This window comes from Gavialis gangeticus, unplaced genomic scaffold, assembly GCF_001723915.1.
Source record: "Gavialis gangeticus isolate Ggan-Ray unplaced genomic scaffold, GavGan_comp1, whole genome shotgun sequence".
In the NCBI taxonomy this organism is placed as follows: domain Eukaryota; kingdom Metazoa; phylum Chordata; order Crocodylia; family Gavialidae; genus Gavialis; species Gavialis gangeticus.
In genome coordinates this window covers 97,546,116-97,557,224 of record NW_017729022.1, presented here as the reverse complement: position 1 = coordinate 97,557,224, position 11,109 = coordinate 97,546,116, and the positions used below count along the sequence as shown (strand labels likewise).

Here is an 11,109-nt window from a genome sequence, read left to right as displayed (position 1 = left end):
CTACTGTCTTCTTTAGGCTAGTGGTCAGACTGAAATCATCACAAGCACAAGAAAGGTGATCCATGAGACTTTACAGTCCTGCTTCTGAATTGCAGCTTCATCAACAAAGAGGATTTCATGGACAATACATTCTCAGGTTTTCATTTTCACTTTGAGATGAGCAAAGTTTCATTGACATTAGGGCTGTAAGGGACCTCAAAAGATCATGAAGTCCAGTCCTCTGCCCCAGGGGCAGGAAGTCCGCTGGGTCAAAGGATACCAACAAGATAAGAGTCCAAACATTTCTTAAAAAAAAAGAGTCCAGAGTAGACGCCTGCACCACCTCTGTAGGGAGTCTATTCCAGGCCTTGGGGGCTCAGACAGTAAAGAGGTTTTTCCTTATGTCCAGCCTAAAATGGTCTTGGAGGAGTTTGTGACTGTTGGTCCTTGTCATCCCTTGGGGCGCTCTGGTGAACAGACATTCCCCCAGATCCTGATGCACGCCCCTTATGTACTTATAGGCTGCCACCAGGTCACCCCTGAGCCTGCACTTTTCCAGGCTGAAGAGTCCCATGGCTCTCAGCCTTTCTTCATAAGGCCTATTCTCTTGCCCTCTGACCATACACGTGGCTCTCCTCTGGACTCTCTCGAGCTTCTCCATGTCCTTCTTGAATTGTGGAGCCCAGAATTGGATGCAGTACTCCACCTGCAGCCTCACCAAGACATCCTGAGATTTACTTGAGAAGCATCTATGGCTGCAAGCCAGAGTTTTGTTTGCTTTACCAGCTGCAACATTGCACTGGTGACTCGCATTCATCTTGTGGTCAATCATGACCCCCAAATCTTTTTTGGCTGTGGTGCTAGCGAGAGTAGCACTGCCGAGCCTATAAGCATGATGCAGGGGTTCCCCCCCACTCCAAGGCAGAGTACCTTGTATTTTTCAGTATTGAACATCATCAGGTTTATATCTGCCCACTTTCCAAGCCTATCCAAGTCAGTTTAGATCACCAGCCTATCCCTAGGTGTAGAAGCTCTACCCCAAAGTTTAGTGTCATTGGCGAATTTGGCCAGTCCACTTCTGACACCAGCGCCCACATCATTGATAAAGACGTTAAAGAGAACTAGTCCAAGGATGGAGCCTTGGGGGACACCACTTGTCATGGAGCACCATAATGATTCACTTCTATCGACTCTTTGGGTCTGACCTTGGAGCCAATTCCCCAGCCATTGGACTGTGATGTAGCCGAGGCCACAGTTGGCCAAGTTTTCCATGAGGAGATCATGTGACAGCAGATCAAAGGCTTTTTTAAAGTCAATATATATGATGACAATCACTTCTCCCTTGTCCAGATGATGCGTCACCTGGACATAGAAGGAGATGAGATTGGTCAGGCAAGACCTACCCACAACAAACCCGTGCTGGCTGTCACTCAGGATGTTTGCCATCAGCCAGCTTGTCAAGAATGGTCTCTTCGATAATTTTTTCCAGAATCTTACTGGGGATTGAAGTCAAGCTGATTGGCCTGTAGTTCCCTGGATTGACTTGCCTCCCTTTCTTAAAGATGGACACCACATTGGCCTTCTTCCAATCTTCAGGTACATCACTTGAGCACCATGAGTTTTCAAATATTTTTGCCAATATGGTGGGGCTAGGACACCTGCCAGCTCAAGTTAAAGAGTTTCCCATCAGATCTGGTCCACAGGTATACTCCTTCTGAACAGTCACTGAATGCGCATTTGAGTAGGACCCATTTGAGCTGAACCCATTTCTCCTCAGCAGTATTACACAGTTTAAAATATGATAGAGCCCCAGAGAGAGTTTTAATGAATTGAGATGATGTGTCTTCAGCTTTCTGTTGCATGGCATTTATTCATTGTAAAGAGAGTTTCTTGCTCTTGTATACTATCCTGGGATGCAATTTGACTTTAGTGCATACCAATGAATGATTAGTATCACAGTCAGCACTAATAGGATCACATAATGATTACATCACGGAAGTCTCGAGAGTGGGTGATACCCAGGTCGAGTTGATGCCAGTGTCCAAATTGCAGGTGGCACCAAAATAGTTTGTGCTGAGGTTTCACATTGAAATATGAATTTGTTATACATAGCTCATTGCATGAACATAGCTTGAGCAAACGTTGTCCATTTTCATTCAGTTTTCTGACATCATTGGTGCCTAAACAGTGAGGCCAGGCAGCATGCTCAGCACCAACCTTTGTGTTGAATCTCCGAGCAGAAGGATTTTTTCACTAGGTGAAATATTATTGATTAAAGCACTACAATCATCATAAAACTGCCCCTTTGATTCAGATGAAATAGTGAGAGTTGGAGCATATGCGCATTAAGACACTGACAAGACCAGAGGCAGTAGTAAGTCAAAGCACCATTAATCTTTTGGAGCCTTTGTTTGGGGTTTCTATTGCAGACTGCAGCTTATTTTTTACTGAAAAACCCATACCATGCTCTCTGATTTCTTTGAGCTGTTTCCCACACCAGAAAAAGGTGTAGTTCTCTTTTAAGCAGCCAGTACCTGATAGTCTGGTTTCTTGTAGACAGACAATACCAACATTCAGTTTCAGCAGTTCTGCATCAATGACTGCAGTTTTGCTTGCATCATCAATAGTTTGGAGGTCATCAGACATACCTGGGGTCACTGTACATACATTCCAACCTTTAGAACTGAAAGGTTTTTTCCTTGTATTTTTTGTAGTAGCTGATAGTGCATGATAGCAGTCTATTTTGAATCTGAATCTCTAAGCTCCAGGCACCCACTAAAGCAGCAGACTGTAGCAGGAAAACACCTGCAGCGTACCCAGCTTGGGGTGGGTGGTAGTTTTCCAATTAAGTGCAATGACCTCTCCCACCATCAGAGATAACCACTGGTGCTTGGACCTACACCAGTCAATCCATGACTTAACTGGTAACTGTTGACTTCTGTTTGTTTCTACACATTGGCAAAGCTGCTAGGTGATCAAGAGTTGCCCAAGCATCAGAATCACCCTTTCAACTTTGCCAACTTATACACAGTAAAGGCAGAGCCAATACAATGCGGGGCTGGAAAAGTTGTAGGAACTGCTGGAAAGAAGACTGAATAATTACCTAACCACCTTAGCGGCTCCACTCCATATTTTTTGTCAGGGTTTACTCCTTTAGCTTTCACCTCTCCCAAGGCAATCCATAAGGCAGTGGTTGTAGTTACTCTCATCTTCGTCTCCCAGCTATGCCATTGGAAATATCCTCTTCTGCCACAGCTGTCATTGTGATGATTAAAGGGCAGCTCTAAATGATTAAAACTATCCCCCCTCACTAAGTTCAGCCCACTGGTGGACGCTGTTGCCCAAGGTGTGGTACATGCAGCCATTAGTAAGAGCTGGACATGAATCCCAAACCACCTTAAAAAGGTGTCACTGTTTGAGAAACAAAGGTTCTACCCCTCCTCAAACACCCCATACACCCCTCGATTGTCTGTACTTAGCCTTCAACAACATACATCAACTTCCCACAAAAAAACCCTTACAGAACTTCTTACTGAGCCCTGTGAAAAACTATTACCTCAGTAACCACCTGAAAACTCTCTACCCTTCCTTGATGGTTCAGTGAAACCAGTGCGTCCAGTTCTTCTCTAATCTGTTCCTTGTCCTGATCCATGTTGCGTTTCAGTTCATGCAGTCCCAGCTTCAGGTACTTTCAGTGAAAACCAACCCCTTAAAAACCCAGAAGCTTCTTACTTTCCATAAACTCATTTTAACACATGCCAATAGAGTCCTTAATAATGTTTCCTAAGGTCCTTTTGGTATGAGTCTATACCAAAGTTAATGCAGCCCAGCTGAAATCTGAATAGGATATATGGTAGTTCCTATTGAGTGCAGACACCCTCAGTGCCGACTTTTTTTCCAAAGTCCTGGTGAGCCATTACATTGTGTACGTTTTGATTTCCTCTTCATTCCCATAGCTGAACTGTGCCTTTCTTTCCCATTTCCAATGAATCCTGTTTCTTCACCAGCCTTAAATGTCTGGCAATTCCCCCCCACCAAAAAAACCCCCCCAACAAACCAGGCCCCCAAACAGTTCACCCAGAATCCGTCCATCTGCCCTGGTCTCAGCCTGTCATATATGATTAGTGTGTCCCTGCCCTCCTTGAGGTGAAGCCAGACCAGGTTGCCCTATGCCTCTCTTGCATATAAATTTTTGTAGGATCCCAGGACTCTTGACAAGAGCATCCAGTTCCATTCATGAGTGGGGGCTAATTAGCACATGGTTCTGTTGACCAGTTCATCTCCTGCTTCAGAAACACCCTGTGGAAGACCAGGAATCTACTCGTGTACAGATACATGAGCCTCCCAGTTAAGGATTAAGTCAGAATAGGAGTGAAAGAGCTGGAGGTGTACTACAGGAAAACAAATGAAGATGACAGGAACATGATGGCAGAATGGGGATAATGATGGTAACTGCAGAAGTGTTTTGGGCTGTCAAATAAATCATGTCAGTCGCAAGACAGGTCCATAGAGGTGTGTGTATCTACCTGGGTCTTAAAAACCTCTAAAAATGGAGATTCTGAAGCCCCTCTGTTCCAGTGCTTTATTACCCTTGTCATGATAATTTTTCTTAATATCTAACCTAAACTCCCTTTGCTGCAACTTGAGCCCATTGCTCCTTGTTCTGTCATCTGCCACCACTGAGAACAGTCTAGCTCCATCCTCTTTGGAACCACCAACCAGCTGAAGACTGTTATTAAATCCCCTTGCAGTCTTCTCTCCTCCAGACTAAATAAGCCCAGTTCCCTCAGCCTCCCCTCATAATTCATATGCCTCAGCTTGTAGAAACCTTTCTTGTTTCCCTTAACATCCCTTACTAGCTGCAACTCCAATTCTTCAACTGCCTTCTTGATTTCATCCCTGCATACTCAAGCAATACTCCTATACTCCTCCATAGTTGTTTGTGCAAGTTTCTACTTCTCATAAAGTTCCTTTTTGTGTTTTAGCTTATGAAGAGTTCCCTGCTAAGCCAAGCTGGTCTTGTGCAGGAAGATTAGCAAGTATGGCACATCTAGATAGTTTGTTTCTGTGCCTTCAGTAAGGCTTCTTTAAAGTACAGCCAGCTCTCCTGGACTCCTCTCCCCATCAGACTGACTTCCCAGAGGATCCTGCCTATGAGTTTCCCAAGTGAATCAAAGTCTGCTTTTCTGAAGTCTAGGATCAATGCTCTGCTGCTTTCTTTCCTTCCTTTCCTCAGGATCCTGAACTGAATCATCTCGTGGTCACTGCTGCCCAAGTTGCCATCCACTACTGCATTCCCCACCAATTCTTCCCTGTTTGTGAGCAGCGGGTCAAGAAGAGCATAGCCCCTAGTTGGCCTTTCCAGCACTTGCACCAGGAAGTTGTCCCCAGCACTCTCCAGAAACTCCCTGGATTGCCTGTGCACTGCTGTATTGTCCTCCCAGTAGTTGTCAGGGTGACTGAAGTCCCCAGGAAAACCAGGGCCTGTGATTGGGACACTTCAACTGGCTGCTTGAATAAAGCCTCATCCACCACTTCCTCCTAGTCTGATGGTCTATAAAAGAACACCACTCTTATTGCCCTCCCCTCTGACCCCAGAGAATGACATTTGCCTGACAAAGCAGGTGGTGGGAGGGTTGTCAACATGTACCTTTTTTTCACCTTGCTGTGGTTCAGCTCTCTGGCTTTCAAAGCCAACACAGCTCTAAACAAGCAAAATATCAGTATGGCAAAATGCTTCCCCCCCTCTCAATTTATTCAGCAGTTTCAGAAGACCAAATGCAGTATAAGAGAATTACATAACAGTTCAGTCAACTTAAGGTCACATCTTTTTTATTGAATCACACCGATTTAGGGACCAAAGTAGTAAATCATTAATCCAATTGCATGTAAAAGACTCTTTAAACCTCTAATTGGATAAACTGTTTCTTTTTCAAAAATAACCTTCAATGAATTGACCTTGCAACTCTAATGCTGAGTCTAAGCTTTTCTAGTTATGACACTGACCACAACTGCTATATCAAATGGAACGGCAAGTGCATTAGCCAAATGGTAATCTTCAAATCAGATTAGTTGCCACAGGAAGTGACATTAGACCTCATTTACCTGACACCCTTGGCCTTTCATTGTCTCCACTGCCTTTTTAATAGCAGGGTTGAGAGGCTCACACACTTCTACTTGAGTCTTCACGTTATGTTCAAAATAGGGACCCATCAGAAAGTAGTTTTCACCCCATTCATCTGCTGTAATTCTGGCTTTGGTCTGGATCACAGTATAGATGCCACCAACTGCAAGAGAAAATCATAAGGAATATCAGAGATAAGTGGGCACAAAATGCGAAGTGCTGATGCAGGCTCATAAATACTTGATGCATCTCTATCCAGTCCATCTCTAGGTTATTTACTTTTCCTGTTTCCTTTTTGGCTGAAACCCTGTCCCTATTCAAGTAAATTGGAGTCCGGCCACTCCGCTGCAGGCAGAATTTAACATCTGTATTTAAAAGGGTATGTTGCTACCCAGACTATCTTCAGTAAACACACAATTTGTCATTAACATGGTAATGGCCTTATCATCTTATTCTGCAATAAAAACAAAGCATCTGAAGTTCTATAATACAAGTACACACAATTATTATTGTTGGAAGTAGACCATAGTGCAAGAACAAAGAATAAAATAACCTCTGCTCCTTATTTATATGTCTGTTTCAATAGCTTTATTTTAGCCTCTAAGCTGCATACAGAGCTGGAGCTGCAGAAATAAAACCACAGGAAGTACCAATTCTGATTCAATGTGTATATTAAAAAAAAAAACAAAAAACAGACTCCAAGTGACCAGGGAGCCAGCAAACAGGGGCAGCAAGCACTTTGCAGGCAGTTTGCTGGGAACAAGAGGAGGAAGGGAAAGAGTCTGGGTCCAGTTCCCTGCTGCAGCGAGCAGGGACTGCCTGAATCACCAAAGCTCTGTGAATCTTTTCCAAATTGATCTGGAGATCTTCGAATCAATTTGGACCTTTTAATTGGTTCCCCCAATTCAATTCAGATTTGGACATTCAGCCACTGAATCAGGCCGAGTCTCCTCCAAATCAAAATCAGCAGGTGAAGCTTCACGCAGCCCTGATATTTACCCCTAATAGTCACTAAAATTCCCATAATTCTATTCAAAGAATTTTGTAATACAGTAAAACTGTAGCCTAACACTTTCTCCCATAGACACTGCCAGCTCAGGAACAAATGTACCAGTATAGTGGTGTGACATGCAACTGTGTGTATTTTGATATTACCCTTCATAAACATGAAAACCCTTTACTTTCTCCATGACTTTTGCTCTCTCTTTTCTCCATTTTTCTGTTCCTCCTTTACTTCTGAACACTTGGAGTAACCTCAGTTTTTTTCCCCTTTTTGTGTTGACTAGGTTGACAAAGGGTTAGAATCAAAACAAGTTGTTTAATTATTTTCCCCTTTTCTGGAAAAAAATGGAAATTTAATAGCAGTAGAGGAAAAAAAGTTTATTTTAAATGTATTTTTTAACAGAATGCTTTAGAAATATTCAGATATCCATTTCACTTTAAAAGATTGATTGTACTATAAACAATATTTTGTTGAAAAAGTTCTGACTACTATTTCAATAACGTTTAATTCTTTCCTTTCAATAATGCTAATATAGCATCACAAAATAACAAGTATGAACTATAATAAATAAAACAAAGATGTAATATATTTAATTAATAAATCAATGGGATAAAAAGTAAAAAAACAACAAATTAAAATGAAGTAATAATTCTCCTTTTCAAAATGACATCTATTGATTCCTACCCCACTCTTCCCTCTTGTAAATTTCATTGAAATCAGCATGTTCCCACAAAACATTTGTTTCAATTAAACTTTTTTTTTGGAAAACAATTTTATCAGTGTTTTCCTTCATTGAAGAAATATCTGGAGTATTTGGATTAGATTATTATTCTAGTGAATAAAGGCCCTGTGACGTGTTTCACTTAAGATGTGATTAACCAGTTAATCATGTCTTAAATTGTAACCTGGCCACACAAAGTGATTAATGACATCAAAAATGCATAGTAACTTTGTGGCTGGTTCTTATGACATCATTATCTAAACCCAGTTGTAACCCAGTGTCTGGGAATCCCATCAGCTGATTGGGTTCACAGCCATGGAGGTGTACCATGAGCTCCCATGGCTGGAAGCTCAGAGCAGATGAGACTCTCAGCCACAGGAGCACATGGCGTACCCCCATCGCTACCAGCTGCAGAAGCTTGTTATTTGCCAGTGCAGGGGGAGCCCAGGATCATGATCTTGGGCTCCCCCTTCACCAGCAATAACACATGATAGAATCTGATGCTTAATCCTACAATCGAGCCATGTGACCTGGCAGAAAGTACGATTGAATGGATTGATCGCATCAGATCCTATTTTGCCTTTACCTGCACATCAGGCAGAGAGGCCTGATAGTCATTATTTTATTATGGGAGCATCCAAAACTTCTGAGAGAGAAGGAAAGCCATCAATTGTGCAAACCAATATACAAGCTCATTAAAAAAAAACTCGGTTCCTGCCCACTGCAATGGTTTAGTCAGGGATAATCCTACAGACCCTATTATAGTCTCTGTAAAAGACCATATACACCATCCTGTGGATACATGGCTGCATGCCAACCCAGTGTCAAAGTACTGGTAACAGAAAGAGGGCCTTCAGTCCTGCCATCATGGTCATGGAGGGAAGCCAGAAACAGCACAACTAGTTAAGGAGGGAAGAAGGCTACAGCCAAGGAACTTAAAGTGCATGTAGGAAAAAAAAATAAGTTAAAGGTCCTGAACTCTCACTTAACCTGAGGTTGCCCAGAATCACTCCAGAAGTGTGAAGGGCCTTACATTTACACCCATTCTAACATTCCTTTGCATAGTCAGAGGGGAAGGACTTCTGAAAAAAAGAAAATCAGATGTAGAGTTTGCTAGGTAGCCAGTAGGTCAAAGGACCATCTAAGCTTTCCAGGCCATTTGGGCTACTATGGCTACAAGCATGCCAGTTTTTGTTGCCAGTGGATTAAAGGGCTAGCATTGTGGCAAACTTCAACTCTGGCCATCTTTGACTCCCCATTCTGAACGGCCTGGTAAAGCTGGGTCAGTTTGGTTCAGTATTTCCTGTAAGTCCAGAGCAAAGCTCAGCCACAGCACTGGAGCTGGCCCCTGGTGGTTCCCTTTGTCCCACCTGACCCAGGCACCATCTGGCCCTGGCACATCCTGCCACCCCCTGAACACACAATGGGGTGGGGCGGCTCTGCGACTGGATTGCCTTTAAGTGCAGACCAGGCAGTGGTGGCTCCTTCTGGCTGCCGCCACCAGTGGCCTAGCTCCACAGTACTGGTGGGGACCTGCATGCACACAGCCCCAGCTCGGCCCACCCCACGCCTGCTCCAGACTTGCCTTCTCATACTGGCAGCAGCAGCACCAGCTGGGCAGAGACTGCTGCTCCGTGTGAAGGAAAAGCAGCCCTCCCCCTCACTGCTTCCCAGCACTCCCTGCTGTAGCTGCTCAGAGCCCGTGCCTGGGCTGTCACTGTTGCCCTACTGGGCAGCCTGGATGTACCAGTGATAGAGGCCGTGATGGAGGCAGAGCAGCAGGGCACCCTGGACATGGGCTCCATGCAGCTGAAGCAGGAAGTGCAGTTTCTGCCTGGCCAGCACTGCAGCTGCTGCCACTGTTTAACGTGAGCAGATGAGTCTGGAGCAGGTACAGGGTGTGCAGGCTTGGGCCTGTGCGTGTGGGTCCCCACCAGTACCACGGGTCTGGGGCCAGCAGCAATAGCAGCTGGAAGGAGCCACCACTGCCTGGTCACCCTGGAAAGGCAATCCAGCCACAGAGCCACCCCTACCTGCTGCATGTCCAGGGGGCAATAGGATGTGCCATGGCCGGACAGTATGGGGTAGCCTAGAGTCAGGGCTGTGGCATGGGTTCCCAGCTAGTCTGCTCCCACTGGCAGCAAGGGTAGGACAGGAGCGGACATGGGGCACATCTGGGGCTCTGTGCTGTTGGCAGTGGCGGGGAGGCACTGCAGGGCACGTAGCTCTGAACTGTTGTGGAGCGGGGCAGGTGCTGATCAGCTATGGGGGACACACACAGGGGCTCCCATGCATACTCCATCATACCCACAAACCTCCCCACAAACCCCACAACCACACCCTCACCCACACAAAAATCACACCCCACAAACACCACACCCACACACCCTGCACTCTCTCATACACATCTGTGAGCCTCTGGGGGGAGCCCTTCTTACTGCTACATGTACACACCCCACCACACACAGGCACCCACATCCCCATGCACATCTCACACACACAGCTCCAGCCACCCTCCCCCTCCACATATCCTACAAACCCCCTACCCGCCCACACAACCCTACAAATACACCCCCATAAGCCCCCCATACCCACCCACATCCACACATACCCCACACCTCACATACATACACATCCACACACCAACACCCCCCCACAAACCCTATACCCCCATAACCCACCCATACCCCTCCACAGCCCCTGCAATATACAAGAATAAGACTTCATTTTGAGCTATTATACAATCACCTCTATATATGCAACACACATGCACATAAATCAGGACAGTTTTTTTTAATTAAATTAAATATGTTATTTTGCATGTTTGATTTTTACTATATAATTTGGGGGTTTTTTTTCCCAAATCCCAAGATGGCAAACCCCCTTCCCAAGAAGGTACTTCCAATGGCAAAAGTTCAGGGGTTAGGGGCAGGAGTTCCAGTCCCAAGATGGCAACCAGGGGGTGGGGTACCTGTCAAGGGGCAGGGCTACCCTTGTTGCCCTTGACAATGTGCCAAAACTCATTAAGTGGCCCTTCAGCTGAAATAATTGCCTGCCTCTGCCTTAGACCAAGGATCAGCAATCTATGGCCCATAGAATCTTTTTGTGGGCTGGATCTGTTCCATCTGGACCACCAAACCCAGATGGAAGCAGCAGCAGGAGATACTGGTAGCATTGGCTGGGTTACAAATGGTGGCCTGCTTTAGGACCAAGCTGCATTAATTCAGCCCACCAGTGGTGATGTGTAAGGAGTTCACGTGCACCCTCCTTCCCCCCCCCCCC

At 45.1% G+C, this 11,109-nt stretch overlaps 1 protein-coding gene across 2 annotated transcripts in view; it reads right to left on the bottom strand.

The window, feature by feature from the left end:
• Positions 1-11,109, bottom strand: part of GYS2 (glycogen synthase 2) — a 92,532-nt gene that overhangs the window by 75,406 nt on the left and 6,017 nt on the right. For both annotated transcript variants that reach the window (XM_019515681.1, XM_019515682.1), the window contains exon 2: positions 6,085-6,266. In XM_019515681.1, coding sequence (XP_019371226.1) covers positions 6,085-6,266 — 182 coding nt within the window. The remainder of the gene's footprint in view (positions 1-6,084; positions 6,267-11,109) is intronic.